The sequence below is a fragment of the Rutidosis leptorrhynchoides genome, chromosome 8 (assembly GCF_046630445.1).
Source record: "Rutidosis leptorrhynchoides isolate AG116_Rl617_1_P2 chromosome 8, CSIRO_AGI_Rlap_v1, whole genome shotgun sequence".
Taxonomy (NCBI): Eukaryota; Viridiplantae; Streptophyta; class Magnoliopsida; order Asterales; family Asteraceae; genus Rutidosis; species Rutidosis leptorrhynchoides.
The window spans coordinates 346915832-346942176 of record NC_092340.1 but is presented as its reverse complement, the minus strand read 5'-3'; the positions used below and the strand labels follow the sequence as shown (position 1 = coordinate 346942176).

Genomic DNA, 26345 nt, shown 5'->3' with positions numbered 1-26345 from the left:
TATTAAAAAATCAACGTTAGTCAACATTCGTCTCGACTCGTCTCAACCGTTTTTGACCGTTTTTAAACCGTTTCTAGGTCCGTTGCAACAGTAGCATTGTAAAACCGTTGAGACGCCCCTCTCGGCCGTTTTTTACAACACCGGGAAGTGCATATGGAAAGAAAAAAAAGAAAGCAGACAAACTCGAATCTGCACCTCTTTTGAGAGTGCTGCACCATTAAACCATCCAACTACAAATTCTCTGTTTATAGATTAGATTAATTACTATATATAATGTTTAAAATAAGCTTTAAAAAAAATCCAAAAACTGAATTGACATAGTTAAACAATATGTACAGTACTTTATATTAACATACCACAAACTGAAACTTTCATCTATCCGTGATACGTGAGGATAGTCCAAAAAGAAACACTGAAATGGAGGATCGTGAGACAACGTTTAAGACTGTCATCAAAAAGTAAATTGATGCATAAGAGCACTGGGTGTGGTGACGCGTCAGTTCAGTGTTAATTCAGTGTCTTGCTGATGACTGGACTGACACTGAAAACTGACACTGGTGAAAAATCAGGGGAATTGGAAAGAATATCAGTTCAGTGTTTTGGAGAGAGAAGATATGGTCCACCAATTATTTATTTATACATTTTCTTATATATTTTTAACACATTATTAAATAGAATTAATAAAAATACGAACAAATATTAAATTTAAAAATACATTAAAAGTCCTAAAATACACTTTTATTAAAAAAAAGAAAAAATTCCTAAAACGATAACAATTAAAAACCTAAAATTAAAAGTTATTAAAAAAAAGTCCTAAAATTACTTATTAATCCTAAACTTACTTATTAAATCCTAAAAATTACTTATTAAAAATAACAACAATTTAACGGCCATAGCGAGTGGGAGATCCGGATTCATGCGAAGACGTATCATCATCTCGACCGTTCGAAGCCGGAAGGCTCCACACGTTCCTACAGTACAATGTGATGCGTTTGTTCGTCATTTTGGCCTTTCCGACCATTCGTTCCCACACGGCTTCGGATTGAAATTCCTTGAACAAATCAGTGACCTCGTCACAGTACCAAACGTCGGCGGCTTCGCAATCTACCCTATCGCGTATAAAGCTTACAACGCGTTCTACATCGAAGCCGGTAACATCTAGAGCTTCGAACGATTGTGTGTACCCGTCGTACCAATATTGGCGGTTATCGGAAAGCTCGCTGTTGTGGTGGACGTCGAGGTTGATCAAGCAACGATTGGCCATATTTTTTTGTGAAGGAAAAAGAAATTTTTTTGTGTAAAATGATGAAGATTGTAGAATATTTGTTGTGTGTGTAAATAATGAAATTGTTGGGTTATATATAGGGATGAATAAATGATTTAAAAAAAAAAAAAAAAAAACAGGGCAACGGATATAATTTTGAAAACGGGCCCACAAAGACAACCAAGAACCGAAGTCTTGGCATCGACGCTGACTTCTCCGACGCTACCCCGACGCCGGCACGGTGTGGGGCGACGGTTGGTGGGCAAACCGACGCCGGGGTGACCTTGCCCACACCCTGTGCTCTGAAAAGGTGGGGTACAAGTTGTTAGTTGATGGTGGTTATCTTCACGAAGTAGGTGATTAACTTTGATGTATAAATAAATAAATTATGCATGTTTTGATTTTTCTTAATGATAATCTTAAAGGTTATCATAAGAATGCTTATGATAAATATTGATGATAACAATTCACAAAATTATCCATTTGTTAGAATATAGACATCATAAACAAGAATCTACAATAGATTTGTAGAAGAAGAATGTATTCGGTAAATATATTCATGAACATACTCGGTACAAGTGAAAAAAGAGAAACCATAATTATTTCATCCACGACTCGTTTGAACTCTTTTCAATGCATTAAATATTCTATGAAAATTGAAAATATAGGTAGTATTTATAGTTCTCTCATACCACATTTACAAGTTTAGTATGTTTATAGAACTTACATGTACAATAATAAGTAAAATTACATTTTTAACTTTCAACATCATCGACACAAATTATAAGTGCACCTAAATTATTATTAATATACTAAGTAACTTCTAGTGAAAAATATACACCGTGACTATTTGAGCTAGTTGTGAATCAATGAATATCTCTAAACAGTCTCGTGGCTCTCGCTTGTTTCAAGAACTTTAATCCAACAAAATTGAGATGATAGTTTTATTAGGTTTTGTAGATCTACTATCTTGCATTGTAGGAAAAAGTTTGTGTGGAGATCTAAGTTCAATTTACATCAAGAAACAACAGCGAAATTTTTTGGACTAAAGTTTAAATGAATCAATGTTGAAGGGTTGATTCTCAATGTTCATAACATTAATTTACTTTTACCTGATAGAAGTACGAGTAATTAGTTGAAAGGGTTTGTTAGGGGCTCAAAGTAGTTTTTTTTACTCGATAAAGGATGTGGCTAACACGTGATGTGGTGGCCGGTATTACATTAATATAGAATATAGAAATATGGATATAGATTAGGAATTAGGATTAGGATAATGATGGACTGTAATTAAATCATTTTTAAATCAGTGAATGATGACATTGATATGAGTCATAGAATTATTAAAACATGAAGGTTGTCTTTAGCTGTTGAATGATTCTAACACTAGATGTTGAATTTAACTATGCAATGTGTTTGTTTGTGAAATTTAAACGTTAAAATGAAGTTGAGTGAAATGAAAATTCACATTGATTCAGAGTTAAAATACTTTCTTAAATATTTACCACTTTTATTATGCCTACAAATTATAGTCACAACACTTATCACAAGTATATACAGAGTATCCTTTTTAGCATATAAAATGTTAATACGATTATCTTACATCATCCATAGCTTCATTCATAATGGTTACGGTGTACGGAGTATTAAACAATTAACTCTCATTCTAAATCAAAAATTCAATCGGAACTTTTGAATTATTTATATTTTGAACATTATTCATCAATCACTATTTTTATCAAATATACCCTGAATTTAAATCGTTTTAAGGGTGTGATTGGCCGAACTAGTTAAAGTTAAAAGTTGGAGCTGTGTAGTTAGAAGTTGGAGATCATTTTTTTAACGGGGAAGCCGAAACTTATTTTTTTTTTGTATATGTTTGATAAAATACCTGGAACTGAAGCTTATTTTTATGAATTGATTTAAAAGCATCAATAATAAAATGTAAAATTATATAAAAAGGATATATTATTAATTTTATCATTCAGAAGCTCTACTTTTTTAGAAAAGTTAATTAAAATGACCTATATATTTTGACATAAGGTTTCGTTTTTTTTTTTTTTTTGATAAGCGATGAAACTCTTCTATGAACGAGCACATTGGCTCCCCCATAGAAGGTAAAACCTCGGGTAATCAAGCCCCCGGACGCGAGACCTGGTACCGGGTGAATTGCGCATTATGCGCACCCTCTAGTCACACTCTCTTTTTGAACAATTTGGTATAGCCAGGAATTGAACCCGGGTGGTGTGCTTCATTGGACAACTCGATGGCCACTCAGACAAGCCTGTTTGGTTGATTCAAATTTTTATAGTACCAAACAAAATTTAAAATCATAAGTGCATTAAAATTACTTCCAATAAGATTTACTTTTTAAAGCTCACACAAACTTTTAAAATGTGTCATCTGAAAACATCCCAACATACTAAAACTAATCACCTAGATGAATAATTATATTATATGGAGTTTGAATTAAGGATGTTAATCATCACTTGATTGAGTAGATATTCATTAGTAATAGGTATAAATATGAATAATGTAAACAGATGTGTTACGGATATGAATATAAATGATTAGCAGGTAGAACGACATACTTGTTCATCTAATAATAATAATAATATGCCAACGAAACATTGCTTTAACGACATCCCTTCACCTTGTGTGTTGGGGCTGGGAATTAGGTCATGGGTTCGAGCCTCGCTTTGCCCATCCTATTAATTAATCTGCCTGAAATATGGATATGCAGATTGACCCTAGGGGATTTTCTCCCGGATCCATTCAGGATCCAAACTCGGTCCGCCTGTCCCTCGGGATGGTTAAAGGATCGGGTTCCTGTAATGCGATTCGGGTTTCCTCCCGAACGCGTTTGTGTGCAAATGATGAGTGTCGTTGAATACATGATACACTGATGCAAGTTTGCCGTTCAAAATAATAATAATGATGATGATGATGATGATGATGATGACGTTGATGAAAAAGAAAGATATACAAGTTTCTCAGTCACTTTTTCACTTATATCACAAGGGTAGTGATTCGTACACCACTAATTTTTAACCACAAATCACTAAACATGCATGCATGGTATTATTATGTACAATATTGTAAAATATGTTTGGTGATATATGACTAAAAATTAATGATGTATTTATCATCACCCATATCACATCACAATTATACAACATACAATTTGTTCAGACAAATACGGAGTAATTAAGTATTTTCTGGCAATAGAATTGATATGACTTTGGTTCAAAATCTAATGTTGCAGAGAAGTAATAAGCCTTTGTGATTTAACAACTGAGGAAAAAACAACTTTACCAAACCCCTTCTCTCATCTTGTCATAATTCATTTATTCATTTATATATTTATATTTATTTATATTCATAAAATAAAATAAAAACACAAAACAAAACAAAAATAAAAAGAATCTCACAGCAACAGAAACACACACACAAGAAAGGAAAAACACACCAACCCGTTCTCTCTCTCTCTACAACAATATCTTCATCAACAGTATCAAAAGTAATACCCCTAAAAAAGCTGTATACAAATTGACATTTTTATATTTCTTTCTGCTTTTTTGAGCATGGTGAGAGTTGTTAAAAACCACAAGCTCAAAACTTTTGCAGAATAGAGCAACAGAACAAACAAAAAAGCCATTTTTGTTCATCATTTTCATTCAAACAACAATTCAATTTAAAAGAAAATCATTTTTCTTTTTCAAGATTTTATTGGGTGATAGATACATGTCTAGGATCAAATGGATGATGATTTGGGGTGGGAATTTGGATCCACAAAGAAAAACAAGTGGTGGGTTAAGAACTCAACAGGCTGGTAGAGGTTCTTGCAGGGGCAGTTAGTCACTCATTATTAAAATTATCAAGATTTTGTGTTTATTAAAATTATTAGTTATTAGTTATAGTTATTATTAAAATGGGTTATTTGTTAAAAGAAGCACTTAAAACCCTGTGTGGTGTTAATCAGTGGTCTTATGCTATTTTCTGGAAGATTGGCTGTCAAAACCCTAAGTAAGTTCTATTTACCATTTACTATTACTCACTATTTTTATATTTTTATGATTACATTTTGATCAATCTTTAATCTTTATTTAGTTAAATAAGAATCCTAAATGTTTATTTGTCTTCTGTTATTATATTACTCCGTATCATTTTAGACAGATTGATAGAATATTGCTTTCCTGCTGATTTTATCTTATGCTATAGGGACTTTTAATTAAAGGGCAAATTTTATAAAATAGCAACTTAATATTCTTTGTAGTTGTTGCAATCTTGTACTAACAGGGGATGCATATATTATACTACGTACTTGAATTGCTCCATATTACAAAGTCTTATTATTTATAGATTTTTAGTGTTCTTTTTTGTTGTTCGTTTAAATGCTTTGTACTGTACTGTGGCAAATTTGTTGTTGGTTTTATCTAATATATATAAGGTTTTAAAAGTAGCTAGTCGGGGCTAGTCGGTCCGGACCTTGTAGGGGACTAATCGGCCATGTCAGAGACTAGTCGGGCCTTGATACCTTTGACTTTGATTATATTTGACCAACTTTGACCGAATAAAATCCGATTTTGAACTAATAAACCCGACTTTGATCAGATAAATAGGCCAAGTCAGATACTACTTGGGGACCTGTCGGACTACTTTAAATGCCAATTAGTCAACCAAGTCGGGGGACTTTCACAACCATTAATATATGTCATTTAGTAAACTACATTTTGTTTATAGATTTAAATGATGGATTACTATTAAATAGGTAAACGATAATGTATGTCGTGAACTTTTTGTTGCAGTCGTTAAAGGTGTGGTTAGTAATATGTAAAAAGCTTAATATTAGTTACCACAATGGAACATAAAGTATTCTTATAATGACAGACTTGACACAAAAGCAATTACGATGGCCCTCATCTACATTTGTTTAATCACGTTGCTATTCATGTAATTTGCCACTTATGTAACTAGCTAATGATGCAGGTTGATCTGCAGACCATTGGCTAATCATGTATTAGTTTTGATAGTTTGAATTTAATGATAATATTCTTCTTATATGATCTCATTTGCCAATAGTTGTATATGAATATAATGTACTGTCATGTTTTATCCTTCGTTAACGTTGCTGTTACTTGACCTGGTGTCTAACTTTTTGTTCGTGTTGTTGTTTTCATATGTTTTGTTTTGTTATGTTTTCATATGTTTTGTTTTGCCTTTAGTGAGCAAAGGTTTTATGTGATGAAGTGTCCGTTTCTTGTTTGTCTTCTTTCTCCTTTATTCATGTGTTGTAACTCCATATACGTTTTCAAGGACATGAGTAGAAGGTTACATGTTCTTTTGAGACATCGTTATCTTGATTCAAATATTTAAAACTATTAGTGTACTTTGCGTTGATATTAAGAAATTTTGTCATAGAATAAGTTCATGTTAATGTAGTGTATTTAACTAATGATTGCATACCTTTATTGAAATATATGTAGGCTGAAATACTATTATATTTACGTTATAATAAGGGTTGGGATATGGATATTAATGGCAAAATTTCTTGATACGGTTTGTACTATATGCCAAAGTGTATTTAATGTCATAGTTGCAATTTTGTAATAGCAATTTAGACGATTTGCTGAATAATGAGCCTTTCTTTATCGTAGGCTTCTAATATGGGAAGAATGTTACTATGAACCTGTTATATATTTTAACGGTGAGCATGGAGTTCAAGCGACAAACAAAGTCCACTTGCTTGTAACCAAAATGATGAAAGACAATTACATTAATCTTTTAGGAGAAGGGTAAGTTCCTAAATTTTTTCATTTATTTTTTTTCCATTTTTTATCTTGATGTTATTTATGTTTGTTGCGATGTTGTTTGAATTTGACAACGCTAATTCAGATTAGTTGGGAGGGTTGCATTCACAAGAAATCATCAGTGGATTATCTCTGGTAACAAAAAGATGGTTCATCCACCTGAGGTATTAACCTTATCGTTGTAGATTAATTCATTAATCTTTAGTTGGTCCGAAGTTTAATAGACTAGAGGTTGTGGAAATGAGTGGTTGAATCTTGGTCTAAGCAGATGTTTTCTTACGGGTCAACACTGGTTGTGTTGACCAGGAACACTTTATACTCATGTAGTGATCTAAATATTAGAAAAAAGTAGGAGGTTTATGTATTCGAAATTCTTGGGTATCTTTTAACCTGATTGACCTCTTCACCTCATTTGACCCATTTCCTTTTAAACTACCGTTTCATCCTTCTGAGATAAAACAAAACCCAGATTGCCCCATTTATGTAAATGGGTTGAATTTTCCACCTCTACAAAAGATCTTGTAAAGAAGTTCATATTTGTATCGTTATTGTTGTATGGATTCTGAATGGTAAATTCAAAGTTTTTTAAGGGGAAAAATTGAGTTTTTTATATCAAATGTTTATCTGACTATATTCCCACCATGTGTTACCAGGTAGCCAATGAGGTTTATACACAATTCTCGGCTGGCATTCAGGTAACCCAATGTTTAATCCTACTTTGGTTTAAATATTATTATGATTATGATTATGATATGATTATGATTCTGATTATAATATGATGGTTTGTTGCCTGTATTAACTAATCGTCTGATGGTTTTATCTTCATGTTAGCAGACAATAGCAGTTATTCCAATTCATCCTCACGGGGTTGTTCAACTTGGTTCATCCTCAACTGTAAGATTATCTTTCATAACCCATTTCACTTATACACATACACACACGCACATTGACAATTTGACAAAAAAAAAAAAAAAAGGGAATCTTATGAGAATTTATCATTGTAGGTGGATGTAAAATTTTGAATGTAATTATTATCTTATTTAATTTGTTTGCCTCATCAGATTATAGAGAATATGGGATTCGTTCGTGATGTGAAAAGTTTGATTTCTCAACTTGGATGGGTTCCTGGTGCATTATTATCAGAAAATTACGTAGAAAACGAAGATGATATGGACTGTACACTTTTTACTTCTGATAGTTGCAACAAACAAGGTCCCAACCATTCACCTCAGGCTTCGGGAAACAGTGGACACACGTCTTTGTCTTTTAGTAAGCATATAGCGGCTAGTTGTTCGACACTTGAAAGCCTTACCATTTCTACAAAATCTGATTCTATTAAAGATCAACAAACGGGCACGTTTTCAGAAAACTATGACCTCTTAAGATCAATGGAACAATATATCTTATCGGATGCTATAGGAGATCAAATCAATGACGTTACAATGTCTCAAATCACTAGCTCGAGTCCATTTTCTATGAGAGACTCTCATTTCTCCAATGCCCATACCGGTAAGATTGCCAAATTTTACTTTGAACTGCATATGCGATATAGGGTATGTTTGGTAAAACTAGCTCGTAGTTGGTAGCTTTTTAGATGTAGCTGAAAGTGAAACTGTTAAAAGTAGTGTAAAATGACGAAAGCTACGAGCTTTTTCTCACACGCTAGTTTTAGTAGCTTTTAGCTTTTTCCCTCATCCTGGGGGGCTTGATTACCCGAGGTTTTACCTTCTATGGAGGAGCCAATGTGCTCGTTCATAGGAGGGTTTTCTCGCTTACCCAAAAAAAAAAGGCTTTAAGTTCTTCTAACCAAACGAAGCGTTTTATTATATACGAGTTTTTCCATAAAAGCTAGAAGCTCATAAAAGCTCCAAAAGCTCCTTACCAAACATACCCATGGAGGGTGGGGTTGGTTAAAGGGTCAAAATGGATCCGGGAAATAGTAAGTGTGTTAAATCTGGTAGAAATTTTGACCTGTTTGACCAAAGGGGTGCCAGAAACACAGTTTCCATAAAAAGCTAGATATGTTTTGGTGTGGTTATAAGTTTTAACTCTTTGTTTCCTCTTGCAGACACGCACCCCATGTCGGAAAAGTCAGAACATGAACTATTTCAAGCTCTTACAATGTCCTCCGAAGAAACAAGCATAAAACCTCCATCAAGAGATGACTTATTTGACATCGTGGGTATGGGTCAAAATAACCATGTTAATAGTGGGGTAGAGCTAAACCCACTTGGGTTTAAAAAAGGCGGTGTGGTTTTAGAGCATTTTTCGGTTTTTGAAGGAGAATCAGATAGCGGAATATATTCATCAACAGCAGCCAGTGATCATCTTTTAGATGCAGTTGTCTCTAAGGTTCATACATCTTCCAAGCAGATTGCAGATGAGAACGCGCCTTATTTATCATCTGCTCCTGTGAATTATTCATCATCTGTTATGGCTAATCGGGGGACTAATTTGATGCAAAAAGAGTTGATTAGTGTTCCTAATTATTTGAGTAATACAACGGGTGTAACGAGTTCTTATTCATCTGATAGTAGCTCAATCGTTTCATCACAAATTAGTTCTTGGGCTGACGAAAGACGTGACGGGATAAAAGATGGTGTTTTCACTTGTGGGAATACTAAAAGGAGTAATGATGTCAGCAAATCAAATCGAAAGAGACTTAAACCGGGAGAGAATCCAAGACCTAGACCAAAAGATCGACAGATGATTCAAGACCGTGTAAAAGAATTGAGAGAGATAATCCCACATAGTGCCAAGGTAAGACACCTTTATTACATTTTAATTTAATGTGCATGAAAATCATATTAATGTTTTGTATAGATGGCAACTTTGAACCATTATTACTTCTAAATGGGTTGGTTTTGGCCTTGGGGTATGTATTATCTCCAGCGGGTTGACAGTGAAAAGTTAGTTTAAAGGGGAATGGGTCCAACAAGTTGAAATCGACCGAAGTGTCTTTTAAATGTTTTTAGCTTCCTGACTAGTATTAATTTCATTATATACATATTTTAAGAAATAGATTATTATTGTAATTGTTTATAAACATATTTTGCGCTCTTACTATGAATAGAATGGAGGAAAAAATGTTTACGATCAACTAATGTGACCCCATCCTACGATTAACCCATTTGATTAGTTACCCAATCTGCTCATTTTACTTATTTGATTTTTTTTTCTTTCTAAATACAGTGTAGCATTGATGCTTTGCTAGAGCGCACCATCAAGCACATGCTTTTCTTGCAAAGTATTACAAAGCATTCAGACAAGTTAACACAAGTGAGGGAATCCAAGGTACCGATTTAGTCTTTAAAATTATTTCTTTACATTTTGGATTAGTACGAATTCTTAATACGTAAATCATGATAAGCACCAGGGTTTAGTGTATTCTATAAAATTAGTATCTGTTTATGCTAAGTATATACATATAAAGCATGAACGCATAAATGAATCCTCACAACCTTCTAGGCGCCCGTATCCTTGACCCATATCTCTGCAACATAAAATGTCTCTGTATAATATGAGTTGCCAATACGTATAAAATATATACAGAATACCTTCTGAAATTTTATATCTAACAACCTCATGTTGTCCAAAGTCAAACTAAACCCATTAGTTTTACGTTTGATCATAACATATTTGTATAATATTTGATTTACATGTAGTTTGTAAGCAAGGATGGTGGGCTATTATTGAGGGACAACTTTGAAGGAGGGGCAACATGGGCGTACGAAGTTGGGTCGCAATCAATGGTTTGCCCTATCATAGTTGAGGATCTGGATTCACCTCGTCAAATGCTCGTGGAGGTACATTCTGCCAGCTGTAATTTATCGCATCTATATCAACATTGTGGCAATTTAGACCCATTTCTAGCTTACCAGCTGTTCAAATGAAAAGCAATAAATTTGGTTAAAACAGGAAAACTCGTTAAATGGCTTGATAATCAATGATTTGATTAAGTCTCTTACGATTTGATTTGCTGACATTTAGCAGGAGGTTGCTATTCAATGAATAGTAAACGCTCATTAAGTTAGTAACCCATATCTAAGATATCTTACCGCCTATTGTTTAGTGTTACACTAAATTTGGTGCAACACTGAACACTATTTGCCATTGCGTTAAACTAGTGTAATATGGCGCACAGATTGGAGTCGATTTTTTGTACTTTTTACAATTATTGTATACATTGGTGATCCTCTTAATGTTGTCACATTTTTTGTAATATTAATTGACTCATCAACGGCTTATACGATTTGGGACTATACATGTTGGGGATCGAGCCTACTTGACTCATTACAATGGGTTCTAAGAAACAGAAGTTTTATAAACAACCCCTTCTTAACCATTATGTAACCTGCCAAATTTGCTTTAATGTTTGTGTTGCAGATGCTTTGTGATGAGACAGGTTCGTTTTTGGAGATAGCCGATATTATTAAAGGTTTAAGCTTGACAATTTTGAAGGGGGTGATGGAGTTTCGCAATGACAAAATTTGGGCACACTTTACTGTTGAGGTAACAATAGACGACTTTATTCAACTGTTAAAATGTAAACACCTTGACTAAAGTTTATACTCTTTTGCACATGAGTCTTAATTATGTTTTGTTAGTTAAACAAAAAGTCATCACATTATGTTGTGCAAACAGGCTAACAGGGATGTGACGCGAATGGAAATATTTATCTCACTTGTTAGCCTTTTTGAACAATCTTCAAAAAATGGTGCCACAAAAGGCCACAAATATATCGTCAGTCCATGAACAACAATCTTTCTGCCAAACGGGTGTTAGACCAACAACATAGTTTACTATGGCTTGGAGATGTTGAGAGCAACACTGCAATGACCGGCATTGATCCTAGCCTACTCAGTCTTCTCGATGTTATTAGTCAGCGGTTGTATGTTATTAGCTTAGCTGCAGTTTTTGTATCTACTCAACTTGTTGCTTGCAGAATGTTGGTTGGTTTGTATTATCATGTATTCATTGCTGGTTTTGTTATGAAAAAAGTTGGCTCTTTTGTTTTGTGTTAGTGATTTAAGAATATAAGATTTAATAATGAGAACCGGAGAAGATTCAAAAAACTTACTCTAGGACGAACCGGAGGTGAGCCAGACTAGCCATAAGTCAAAATATAGAATCACTCTCAAAAGCTAGTTTGAAAGCTAGTTTGAAGGAAGAGGAGACACGTTGACTTATAAGTCATCGTCCAATCTCATAGTTGGGCGAAGTGGGATTGTAACACAAGCGAAAAGTGATACATTTAAACTAAACCGTCGTTATGCTTGTATCTAAATTTAACGATACTCTAAATGATAGCATTTGAAATGGTCGAAGTTTGGCTTGAGTGTTATGGAGGTGGAATTTAACTTGGGAGGTGCTGTCAATCCAGGTTCGCTTTTCACTCCAAACAGGTAGTTTCCAACCTTTGATGGTATTACCAACATCATTGCGATTTGGGAAGGTCTCCTGGGTTTTCCCAACCTTCGATGGTACTGTCAACATCATCGCGAATTGGGATTCCTCCTAACGTGTATGTGAACAACAAATGAGAGCATTCGATGTCGATATCGACGTTAAAAAAAAATGTTAGCATTTAAATAAGAAAATTCAAAAAATAATATGGTTACTGTTATAATTCAGTAGGCTTATAACTACATTTAGTGGTTTGATTCTTGATGTTATAATTCAGTAGGCTTATAACTACCTTTAGTGATTTGATTCTTGATTAAGAATACTAATAATGAAGTGTAAGAACAAAGATGATAATGGAGAGAAAGAAAGAAACACTTTGTAAGTGTGAAAAATGATGCAACTTTAATGCTTGCATTCATGGCTATTTATAGCAAAAATATCACAAGTTTAGGTAATACAATAATATTACTTTTGTGTATCAATAATTGACTATCCATTTATATATATATATTTATATATTATAACACTCCCCCTTGGATAGCAATTTTGTTTGTTGAAGATCAACTGTAAGTTACTGCCTCGTTAAAAACCTTGCTAAAGAAAACCCAGTGGGAAAAACTTTAGTTAAGGGAAAAAGAGTGCAGCATGGAGTTGACTCCCCCTCAAGTAGACATCGCTTCGGTTGTTACATCTTTTGAACATGTCTCATGTCAATGTTATGAACGTGTGTTCTGAAAATAGCAGTTGGAAGTGCTTTCGTGAAAAGATCAGCAGAGTTTTTGCTGGATTGAACATATCTCATTTCAATCTCGTTGTCCTTAATGAGATTTTGAGTGTATGAGAAGAATCTAGGAGGTATGTGTTTGGTTCGGTCACTTTTGATATACCCTTCTTTCATCTGTGCTATGCAAGCTAAATTATCTTCATAGATAATTGTTGGACTTTTATCGCGTTCTAGTCCACAAGAATCAGTAATGATTTGTGTCATTGATCTCAACCAAAAACATTCCCGAGTAGCTTCATGTAATGCAATCACTTCGGCATGATTTGATGATGTAGCAACAAGTGTTTGTTTTTTAGAACGCCATGATATTGCAGTACCTCCATTTAGGAATACATATCCAGTTTGAGATTTAGCTTTATGTGGATCAGATAAATAACCTGCATCAGCATAATCAACCAAATCTTGTTTTGATTCGTTAAAATAAAATAATCCTAAATCAGTAGTTCCTCGAAGGTATTGAAATATGTGTTTGATCCCATTCCAGTGTCTTTTGGTAGGAGCAGAGCTGAACCTTGCCAACAAATTAACTGCAAAAGAAATGTCAGGTCTTGTACAATTTGTAAGATACATAAGAGCTCCAATTGCACTAAGATATGGTACTTCTGGTCCAAGAATATCTTCATGATCTTCACATGGACGAAATGGATCAGTTTCAACATTGAGTGATCTAACAACCATAGGAGTACTTAATGGTTTTGCCTTGTCCATATTGAAACGTTTCAAAATCTTTTCAGTATATGTTGTTTGATGTACAAGTAAACCATTAGGCATATGCTCAATTTGTAAACCAAGGCAATACTTGGTTTTTCCGAGATCTTTCATTTCAAATTCTTTCTTTAGAAGTTGAATAGCTTCATAGATCTCTTTATTTGTACCTATGATGTTAAGATCATCAACATAAACAGCTATGATCACATATCCGGATGTTGTTTTCTTAATGAAAACACAAGGGCAAGTAAGGTTATTTGTATACCCTTTGCTTATCAAGTAATCACTTAATCGGTTATACCACATACGTCCCGATTGTTTTAACCCATATAAAGATCTGTGTAATTTAATCAAATACATTTCTTTGGGTTTTGCATTTGATGCTTCTGGTACCTTAAATCCTTCAGGTATCTTCATATATATATCACTATCAAGTGATCCATATAGGTAAGCAGTCACAACATCCATGAGATGCATTTCTAAATTTTTAGAAACTGCCAGGCTGATTAAGTACCTAAAAGTAATTGCATCCATAACAGGGGAATAAGTTTCTTCATAATCAATTCCCGGTCTTTGAGAAAAACCTTGAGCTACAAGTCTAGCTTTATACCTTGTAACTTCATTTTTCTCATTTCTTTTTCGGACAAAAATCCATCTGTATCCTACAGGTTTCACATCTTTAGGAGTGAGAATGATGGATCCGAAAACTTTTCTTTTATTGAGTGATTCTAATTCAGCTCGTATTGCTTCTTTCCATTGAGCCCAATCATGTCTATTTTGACATTCAACCATAGATGTTGGTTCTGGATCATCATCATTATTCATGATGTCATATGCAACATTAAATGAAAATTTCTCATCAAGATTTTTCATTTCATTTCGGTTCCATAATATTTTTGAATATGCATAATTGATTGCAATTTCTGTATTGACATCATCAATCTCCTCTGCAGTAGGAGTACTGATTTGTGGTTCTTCTTGAACACTTTCTTTTACTTCATTATCAGCTGATTTTCTTTTTCGAGGATTTTTATCCTTTGAACCAATTGGTCTTCCACGTTTCTGACGTGGCAAAGATTCATGAGTGACGTTATTGCCAGCTTTTGGAATTTCAATTCGAGCTGGAGTATTTACTGCTGGTATATATGATTTTGTCACCGTTTTTGTATCTGTAAATGTATCAGGCAATTGATTTGCAAGTTCTTGTATATGCATTATCTTTTGAACTTCTGTCTCGCATTCTTTTGTGCGAGGATCAAGATACTTTAATTGAGGTTCACACCATGAAACATCATTTTCTTTATTTTTCATTTCTCCCCCTAATCTAGGGAACAATGTTTCATTAAAATGACAATCAGCAAAACGTGCTGTAAAAACGTCACCTGTCATAGGTTCAATATACCTTAATATTGAAGATGTTTCATATCCAACATATATTCCCAACCTCCTTTGAGGACCCATTTTTGTACGTTGTGGTGTCGCAATTAGAACATATACTGCACAACCAAATGTTCTAAGATGGGAAATATTTGGCTCTTGACCAAAAGCAAGTTGTAGGGGGAATATTTATGACTTGCACTTGGTCTGATGCGAATCAATGGAGCAGCATGTAAAATTGCATGACCCCATATAGATACAGGGAGTTTTGTTCTCATTATCAATGGTCTAGCGATTAACTGTAAACGTTTAATCAATGACTCGGCTAAACCATTTTGTGTATGCACATGAGCAACAGAATGTTCAACAACAATTCCTATAGACATGCAATAGTCATTAAATGCTTGAGATGTAAATTCACCAGCATTATCAAGTCTCACCCTTTTAATGGTGTAATCAGGAAAATGAGCTCTCAATTTAATAATTTGGGCAAGAAATTTTGCAAATGCCACATTACGGCTTGATAACAGACAAACATGAGACCATCTGCTAGATGCGTCTATTAGAACCATGAAATATCTAAATGGTCCACATGGTGAATGAATTGGTCCACATATATCACCTTGAATTCTTTCAAGAAACATTGGTGATTCTTTCTCAACCTTAAGTGGTGAGGGTCTAGTTATCAATTTTCCAAGAGAGCAAGATGTACATGGAACCATTGTATCATGATGGATTTTTCTATCCTTTAGTGGATGTCCATGAGTACATTCAATAATCCTTTTCATCATTGTTGATCCTGGATGGCCTAATCTGTTATGCCATAAACTGAATACACCAGGATCAATATATTTTTCGTTAACTACCATATGTATTTCTGGTATATTTATATGTGTATAATGTAATCCAGAACTAAGTCTTGGCAGTTTTTCAACCACATGACTCTTGTCAGTGATACTTAAATATTTCTCATTTTCTGTTGTCACTGACTGATAATCATACCCGTTAAGGTATATGTCGGAGAAACTCAATAAATTTCTGCTTGACTTGGGAGAAAATAAGGCATCATTTATTAAAAATTTTGTACCATTTGGTAGTATGAAATTTGCCTTTCCTATCCCCTTTATCAAGTTAGCAGGTCCTGATATTGTATGTATAGTTCCTTCCGTTGGTTTTAGATCAATAAAATATTTCTCGGATTTAAGTATAGTGTGTGTAGTTCCACTATCTGCTATACAGAGATCTCCACCACTTGATTGATGTTGTATTCCAGCAAAATTCATATTGAACTTCATATATAAGAAATAAATAGTGAGTACATTAATATTACACAATATTTTACACGCAAATAGATAGTACTGAAACATTTAGCAAACATAATGACAAAGACAGACGATATTAAATCGTTTATTTTTCGAAAGACACACAACTTAAACATTCAAGAAATCTTCATATAAATCAGATGGTTTCTCAGTGACTGTTGGATCGACGTTATCCACAAAGTTTACTTCCTTTTCTTTATCTTTCAGCGAATCCTGATACATCTTAACAAGATGTTTAGATGTTCGGCAAGTATTAGCTCAGTGGCCCATTCTACCACATCTGTAGCAAGATTCTTCAGAATTTTTAGAAGAATTTTCTTCAACATCTTGTTTAGTGGGCTTGTTTTGTGGTTGATATTTATATTTTCGTGGATTATTATTTCTTTGACCACCACGGCCACGACCACGACCACGTCCTCGCCCATTACCATTACCATAAGGATGGTTTCTACCATAGTTATGGCTTTTGGCATGATGATGGTTATTATAATCACGACCTTGCCCGCGTCCTTGTCCCTGTTTATAATTATTTGCAGTATTTGCTTCAGGGATTGCAAGTGTACCAGTAGGACGGGATTGCTGATTTTTCATTAATAGCTCATCATTTTGCTCTGCAACTAAGAGATATGAATTAAGTTCAGGATATGTTTTGAACTTTAGCATTCTCAAATTTCTTTGCACTGTGATGTTTGCAGCATTCATTGTGGAGAAAGTTTTCTCCATCATGTCTGCATTACTTATTTCATGTCCACAGAATTTAAGTTGTGAACATGTATTATACAGAGATGAGCTATATTCATTTACTTTCTTAAAGTCTTGGAACCTTAATGTTCTCCATTGTTCCATAGCAGCTGGAAGTAAAAATTTTCTTTGATTATTGAATCTGCTTTTGAGACCTTCCCATAAAACATGGGGATCTTCTACAGTCACATAATTATTTTGTAAGCATTCATCAATATGTTGATGAATAAAGCAACATGCCGTTGCTTGTTCTTTTTCAGAACAAGTGTTGTTTTCATTTATGGCTTCAAGAATGCCCATTGATTTAAGATGCATTTTTACTTTTATAACCCATGGCATGTAGTTGTTTCCAGTTGATTCTAAAGGAGTAAATTTAAGCTTTTCCAGATTCGACATTTTCTATTAAAACAAACAACATGATAAATTATAGTCACTTTATATTCATAAGTATATAAACATTAAACATAAATTTAATATAACATAAATGATAAGTAGGTGACAGTGTCGACCATATGTAAGCAATCATTAATAAATGTTATATAACATAAATATAAATATTAGTAAACATAAATGATAATTAGGCGACAGTGTCGGCCATATAAATGTTAGATAATAGAAATATAAATGTTAGTAACATAAATGATAATTAGGCGACAGTGTCGGCCCTATAAATGTTAGATAATTGAAATATAAATGTTAGTAACATAAATGATAATTAGACGACAGTGTCGACCATATATTATTCAGGTGGTATAACCGACCATATATCATTTAGGTGGCAGAGCCAACCATAATTAGTATTAAGATTATCGTGCTGATAACGTGTTATAATTCAGTAGGCTTATAACTACCTTTAGTGGTTTGATTCTTGATGTTATAATTCAGTAGGCTTATAACTACCTTTAGTGATTTGATTCTTGATTAAGAATACTAATAATGAAGTGTAAGAACAAAGATGATAATGGAGAGAAAGAAAGAAACACTTTGTAAGTGTGAGAAATGGTGCAAGTTTAATGCTTGCATTCATGGCTATTTATAGCAAAAATATCACAAGTTTAGGTAATACAATAATATTACTTTTGTGTATCAATAATTGACTATCCATTTATATATATATATATATATATATATATATATATATATATATATATATATATATATATATATATTTATATATTATAACAGTTACAAAATTTTTAAAAAAATTTGTATTTATATACTTTAAATTGATAAGTGGTGTAGGAAAAGAAAATAAGACAACTCACTTTTTAAACGTAATTCTTTTTCAACCATATCATTCCTAAGTAGTCCTAACTTAAATAAAAAAACGAATACAAACGTTGATTAATTTTAATTAAGTAATCAAGGCTTGGCATAAGATGTTATGAACTGCAGGAATATTTCAACTTTTTATATTTTGAAGACAAAATTCAACAATTCTTCTGATCTCAGTTCCTAAAAAACGAAACTAGATTCAATCACGATCAGCAATGAATTAAACTTTCAATTTCACACCCTATCAGTTATCCACTACATCACGTTTCTTCAACAAGCTAGGGTTTCAAATTACAAACTTTTTTTTATTCGATCCGAGGTAAATTATTCTCCATCACTATCATCGTCAAGCGATCTTATTACAATTTATGTTATGATCTATATGTTCTTATTAAGGAATTCTATATTAATTATATATGTTGTGAGTTTAATTCAAATTTGACATTATTAGGGTTAGGAAAATGGGGGCCCTCATGTCCAGATTTTGGTTCATGATGTTTCCTGCAAAAGAGTATAAGATCGTAGTTGTTGGATTGGATAATGCTGGTAAAACGACGACGCTTTATAAGTTACATCTAGGTGAGGTTGTTACTACACATCCTACTGTTGGTAGTAATGTTGAGGAGCTGGTTTACAAAAACATTCGATTTGAGGTATCTTCTTTTTTTCTCTATTTTATTTTCTCTCAGTTTTTGATTGGTTCGTTGATTTGTTAAGAAATATATATGACACAAACCTGCCACTGGTGATGATGGGCTACTGTTGGTTCATTTTTCTTTCTATTGATGATTATATATGTTTGTATTGAATTGCATTTGATATATGGGTTAAGATGTACAGTGGGATTTAGTAAACGGGTGCTGCACAAATGGCGTTGAATAGTTATGTTTATTATAAGAATACTATCATAACTAAAGTGAAGTTTAATACGGAGTAAAAGATATGTAGCTGTTCTTTCTGTTTAAGAATTTGGAAAAACATTTGGAGGTATAGGGATTTCTAGATCAGATGGCGTAAGTGTATAAGAATTTAAGTGGAAAGGCCATGATTTTTGTATAATTTTTTTTGAAAGGCAACTTGTTGGCATCGAATACTCTCATTTGCCACGCGCACACGCACTTTTGGGCGGAAACCCGAACCGCATTACATGGATCCGAACCTTAAACCATCCCGAGGGGCAGGCGGTGCAGACCTGGGTCCTGAATACGGGTCAGTAAAACCTCCCGGGGCAATCCGGCTTTCAGGAAATAAATCCCACAGATATTTTTAAGGGGAGGGACTCGAACTTGAGACCTCCCCATCCCCATCCCAATACACGAGTGTAAAGGGGTGAACCATTGGACCACTAGGGTGGGTTCCCATGATTTTTTTTTTACCAAATAAGTTTATTATTTTGGATTGTTGATCAAGATTTGAGGTAGATGAGTAATTGATCAATTGTAGTTCTTTGCCTCTATTGTTTTTTTTTTTTTTTTTTTTTTTTTTTTTTTAATTGTAATTAGTTGTTGGAGTTTAAGTTACCAACATCAGCTATGGAGAATCGGAGACTATCTTTTAGCCTATGTAGGCGGGACAAGAAATGGGTAACATCTGAGGAACATTAATCATTATGCGTGTTCTTATTAAAGTGTGTTGAATACATCAAATGGTATACTGATACGGTTGCAGAAGCTATTCAGTTATGCTGAATATGCATGGGAATTCTGGGTTATAATGGAAATTGATTATGTATTTAATAAACAAAATTTTTAAGTAAATAGTCAGTCCTGTGAGACTGTGGGAGTTCATACGTACTACTATGCTTTTCTACTAGATATCCTTTGCCTATTTGGTGCTACTATGCTGTTCTACTAGATCATGAATCTTTAGGCTAAATAGACACATGTGGATCGCTTATCTTTAGACTAAAGTAGCTGCTTTTTATTTGGATCTAACGATTAGTTGTAACAGGTGTGGGACCTTGGTGGGCAAGATCGACTGAGAACATCATGGGCTACATACTATCGTGGGACCCATGCAGTGATAGCCGTTATAGACAGTACAGACAGAGACAGGATCTCAATCATGAAAGAAGAGCTTTTCAGGCTGCTCCCAAATGAAGATCTTCAAAGTGCAGTTATACTAATATTTGCAAACAAACAGGACCTTAAAGATGCAATGACTGCTGTTGAAATAACAGATGCACTTTCGCTTCACAGTATCAAGAACCATGATTGGCACATTCAACCTTGTTCCGCTCTTACTGGTGATGGCCTTTATGATGGCCTTGGATGGATTGCTCAGAGTGTAACTGGTAAAGCAACAAGCTAAAAAACACGTTAAAATACACACTCGTTGGATTATGAGCGAAAAAAATTGAAAAAAATATACATCATGTTATGTACAATTCTCTGTTTTCTTTAAAGGATTGTGGCGGCGTTTGATGATTTGATAATGTTATTGTTTTCCATGGACATTTGTTTGTTATTAAATTAACGGAAAACAACTCCGTAACATATAAATGAAACATTATGTGACCAATTGCCATGACCATCTTTTGTTGTTAAGGGGTCGTAGTTAACTTTTGTTTTAGTTAGTTTCGCATTGCAGGAATCCGATCCTTAAACCGTCTCGAGGGGCAGACGGACCGGGTTTGAATCCCGAATGGATCCTGGAGAAAAAAAAACCCCGAGGTCAATCTAGAGCTCCATATTTCACGCAGATTGATTAATATGATGGGCCGAGCGAGGCTCGAACCCATGACCTAGCTGGCTAGCTCTCGTCCCAACACATAATGTTGGGGATAGCGTTGAAGCGAAGCTTCGTTGGTAACTATGTATGGAAGTATTCGGAGTTTTAGACCATCTTGGTTTATTTTGGGATGGTAAATAAGTAGCTCGTGCATTCTTTTGTGGGCTGGTCCCCTATAAGCTCCAGTTTTTTTAATGTTAACTTCCTGTTTTTTAAAAACGAATGTGGTGTCCCCTTTCATATTTGTCCAAAAGTTAACAAGGTAGTTAACTAGGTGTGTAAGTACGACAATAAAATAATATTAATTTAAGACAAATATGATACAAGAATTTTTCTAACAAGAGCACTAAAAATTGCCGTTAATGTACATAAATACATTTGTACATAGCATTTATACATTGGCATTAAAGTGATGACTATTTATTTAACATCACTTTTATACACATTAACGATAACTTTGAACAACAACAACAACAACAATAACAACAACAATACCCAATCACACGAGTGTAGGGTATGGGGGAGGTGGAGTGTAGACAATCATTCCTCGAAACCTAGATTAGAGGGAAGTCACTACTCCACCCGCGGGTATAGAACCCACGACTAGATAAGATCGTCCCACCCTCTACTCGAGAGCCAAGAGATTGCTTTCTGAGGGACCTCCGGCCAGGAAAGCTCAATAGAACGAGAAAGTGCGGGCATACGTACCTGTAAGCGTTACATGCGTCTAGGAAGATGAAACCAAACGAAGAAGCCAAAAAAGAAAACACAAATAGCAGTAATGCACAACAGTATGACAGATAACATGAAAAATATAATGCGCAGTAATAAGTAAATTCCAGAAGAAAAAAAAAAGGTCACACAACCCCCCATATATATATATATATATATATATATATATATATATATATATATATATATATATATATATATATATATATATATATATATATGCTCCCACACACACAAAAGCATGTAAAAATACGTATAACTAAACATGTATACATACAGATACAAACATACATATACACTTAGATACATACATACATAAACAGAAACACCTAAATACCGAGATGCAAAATACGGCTATACAAGTAAAACAGATACCATGTAAAGGGATATACATATATATATATATATATATATATATATATATATATATATATATATATATATATATATATATATATATATATATATATATATATATATATATATATATAGTGTAGCTATATATATATATTATATAGTTATAGTAAAAAAAAAAAAAGTATTCACTCAATATAATATATGTGATAACCATGTCAAATATAAGCATAAGCAATTATTGTTAAAACAACAAAAAATGAAAAAGGAAAAAGAAAAGCCTTAGGTATTCCGATTCCTTATTTGTGATCGATTGTGACTTGTAAATACTTTGTACGTAACTTAATTTTCATATATTTTATTTTCCGAGTCGTTGTGCACATAATTCATCCATGAAGTAGACTTCTAACCCATAATTTTCTTCCTTCTCATTTCAAGAAAAGGGGAAAAAAAATATTTATCCTTGTTTATTCATTCCTTATAAAATTTTATGACATACTAAAGGAAGTAATAAACCGAGTTTTCAATGAATCAGGATAACAAGGTTCAATTCTTGGTAACGCCAAATATTGAATTAAACCCACATTAGTGTAATCAATTACTCGTTAATTAAACAAGCATATGTTTCGTTTTATGTCGTCCTGATTTGAATGGTTTTAAGGCTAACTCGCGTAGGTTAGATTGGTCACCCTCTCCTTTTGACAATTGGCTCTTATGTTTTTGTCAAGTTCATTAGTTTAATTCCGGTTTGTATTTCTAACTAGGGGTTTCATCTTTGATGAAACCTTCCTTTGGTAATACATATTTTAAGTTTTTTCGGCAAAATAAAAAATAAAATTACTGGTTGTCAAATCGTAGTATCTTTTGTAGTTAGTACGTGATTTCTTTTTTCTTTTTTCTTTTTTCTTTTTGAAAAAGAGTTTTGACCCAAAAAAAGAAAAAAAAGGAAAAAAGAAATTCTACTTAAATTTGGGGGCGGACGAGGTGATGTATGTGTGGTTAGTAGTAATCCCTTGTCTTTTATTCCCAAAAACTCGGGGTTACGAAAGTTTTTGTTAGAGTGAAGATAGCTATGGCAGCCATACCTTTAGCAGCAGTTTCATCCTGCACTTGCATCGCTAACAACAACAAAATAGAATGTAACAACGTTATCTTATCATCATTATTCAATGGACGACGAAAAACCTTCATCAATTCATCATCAAGAGTTAGAAACACCACCACCACCAGCAGCAGCAGCAGCAGCAGTAGAATTAGGGCAATTAAAGAGAAAACTGAATCCACTTCTTCTGATTCTTCAGCCGAAGCAGATGAAGTAACTCAGAAATACGGTCTTGAAGCTGGTTTATGGAAGGTACTTACCAATTTCATATTTAGAATACATGTCCTTATTTTGCCCTAATTCTAGGTATATACCAACAGTTAACCTACCTAGCAGTTTGTGAACCCTACCTTTATGCGGTAACATGAATAAGTAGGAACTTGAATTTTAAAATTGGAATGAAATTTGATAGTTTATACTTGCCTATTTGATCCTGCTCCTTTTCAAACACTTTGTGATGTTTCCTACTTATTCATCATTCAGAACATATGATTTCTAAATGATAATATAGACATAGGTTGGGGATAATGTAACGATTAACGGATTATATACATAAATACCACAAATATACAGTCATTCTTGTCTTTGTCTTGCAAAGTGATCAATTCAGTTACGCTAAAAAGAGTACAGGAAGTGATGTTTTCGCTAATTTTAAGACTTCATACAACTTCACAATTGAAAGCTAAGATTTTGTATGTTAGAAACGACACAATACTGATGCTAAATTATGTGAATTTGGTAGATTTTTAGCTCAAAGGAAGACGGTAACAATGTGACAAAATCAAAAGGGGATCAAGCCAAAGAGCTCTTGACCAAATATGGTGGTGCCTATTTAGCCACCTCAATCACCCTCTCTTTGATATCATTTTCCCTATGCTATGCTCTTATCAGTGCTGGTGTTGATGTCCCATCATTGTTACAAAAGGTAATAATAATATCATATTTCTTTATGCAGGTTGCCCTGATGTTACTCGTCGTTATATATTTAACAACAATCACACGAGCACATTATTTAAGCAAGAAACTGATAATGTAAGTTTATATTGGCATGTAGGTGGGGATTTCACCTAGTGAAACTGGAGAAAAAGTGGGGACTTTCGCATTGGCATATGCTGCACATAAAGCTGCATCACCCATAAGATTTCCGCCTACTGTGGCTCTTACGCCAATTGTTGCTAATTGGATAGGCAAGAAAGTCGAAAAGGATAAGTAGGTGAATCATCAATGTGCTGTTCAAGAACCATGATGCTGTTCTGATAAGTATATATACACTTGCTTTTGAAGTCTATGTATGTATAAGCACATTGTCTGTAAATCATATCAATTTAGATTTAGATGCTACACGAAATCCATAGGGAGTCATCAAATTTGCTAATAAGCATCTAGACATTAACAACGATTGTACTTACTATAAGATACTAGAGTGCAAGATATGCATTTGTTACTATGTTACAAAACCTACTCGATGAATGCTATGAAACACAAAAATATATATATATTGTGTGTGTGTAGGCTAATTGTAGTGGGTTAGGAGTCGGCCTAGACTTAGTCTTCATTGTTTCAGGTGTCTGAATCATCTCATCAGGTTTGTACTTTTTATGAGGTGGTTCAGGAGATATTTAGGTGTTGAGACAATTTGTTCATAAACACTAGGGTTTGGTTGCGTAACCTGTGTCGGACTAGGTTCACTGATCTTCAGAGGTTGTCGGGTAACTAGTCGGATTGCTCGTTTAAGCAAAACCATACTTTGAGTTAGATTGGATGGTCCGGGTTGTTGAATAGGCGGTGACCTGACATCTCTTTGAGTTGGCCACGGGTTTTGTTCAACTGGTGGTTGTTGTACCTGAGGCGGAAGAGGAAGACCTACTTCTTGATAGTATTTCCTAATCTGATTATCAGTATTAGGCACCAAACGGAGTAGATGAGCTAGGATGCCTCTAGTGTGAATGGTATTCTGCACCTTTGGTTTCAAGATTTTGACTTCTTGAAGATCAGCAATAGAAAGACCAAAGGTATTAGGAACCGTGATATTATTCCGTCTGCAAAATGTTAGTGCATAATCAATTATGAAACCAAAACATCGTTCACAAGGAATATATCCTTGAGTTTGCGATTTGTTGACTTGTTCAAGCACAAGTTCCCACAGTAGCTCACAGTAATCCACATGAGAATCTCTTTCAAAGGAGTAAAAGATCCTAATATTGGGATTGTAATTGTATATGTGCCTTTTGGAGTCATCAGTAGGCATCGGTTGAAGATAGCATAGATCACACTCTACCGGAAGTGAATATTCTTCTTTTTGAAATCACGATTGCTCTAGTTCTAAGACCATTATATCCTAGATTATGTATGAACTCCAACATGGTTGCTGTATCAGGAAGATTGAATATTTGTCTAAAGTCATCCTTAGTAATCCTCCTTACTCCAGGAATACCAATAAGTGCTAATTGGAAGCAAGCAGGACGACCCCGAGGTACTTCTTCAGTAGGTTGAATCTCATGTACATAAATGAATTGTATTTATGAGGACCACCATGTACATAATGAATCTTGAAATAGAATCTTGTGTATTGGTCAAAAATCCTCTCGCGCCTTAACATCAAACGGGGCTTGGAGGTCAGATTTATCTTGATGAGGGAGATATGTCTCGTCCGACTGGAAGGCACTATGACATTACCTCGTTAGATTTATCAGATTTTCGGATGGTTGATCACCTAGACCATAATGCTCCACATTCTGATTTC

The 26345-nt window shown here is 34.0% G+C and overlaps 3 protein-coding genes across 4 annotated transcripts; all 3 read left to right on the top strand.

Moving 5' to 3' along the window:
* Positions 1–4724: 4724 nt before the first annotated feature.
* LOC139861811 (transcription factor LHW) lies at positions 4725–12072 on the top strand. 2 transcript variants are annotated; one of them, XM_071850335.1, is made up of 12 exons: positions 4725–5287; positions 6919–7056; positions 7157–7235; positions 7725–7766; positions 7906–7965; positions 8133–8340; positions 8413–8580; positions 9140–9831; positions 10264–10365; positions 10737–10877; positions 11458–11583; positions 11716–12072. In XM_071850335.1, exons 1-12 carry the CDS (start codon positions 5193–5195, stop codon positions 11824–11826), a joined length of 1962 nt encoding a protein of 653 aa, XP_071706436.1. In that variant the 5' UTR covers positions 4725–5192; the 3' UTR covers positions 11827–12072. The 2 variants fall into 2 exon arrangements, with proteins under 2 accessions (XP_071706436.1, XP_071706435.1); XM_071850334.1 differs by having other exon boundaries at positions 8133–8580.
* Positions 12073–18776: 6704 nt separating this feature from the next.
* On the top strand, positions 18777–21184 carry LOC139862693 (uncharacterized). The gene is made up of 3 exons (XM_071851317.1): positions 18777–19003; positions 19136–19337; positions 20635–21184. The coding sequence occupies exons 2-3, from the start codon at positions 19146–19148 to the stop codon at positions 20992–20994; spliced, it is 552 nt and encodes a 183-aa protein (XP_071707418.1). The 5' UTR covers positions 18777–19003; positions 19136–19145; the 3' UTR covers positions 20995–21184.
* A 2305-nt stretch (positions 21185–23489) lies between these two features.
* Positions 23490–25082, top strand: LOC139862891 (uncharacterized). Its single transcript, XM_071851521.1, has 3 exons — positions 23490–23854; positions 24345–24527; positions 24657–25082. Exons 1-3 carry the CDS (start codon positions 23573–23575, stop codon positions 24813–24815), a joined length of 624 nt encoding a protein of 207 aa, XP_071707622.1. The 5' UTR covers positions 23490–23572; the 3' UTR covers positions 24816–25082.
* The last annotated feature ends 1263 nt before the right edge of the window (positions 25083–26345 follow it).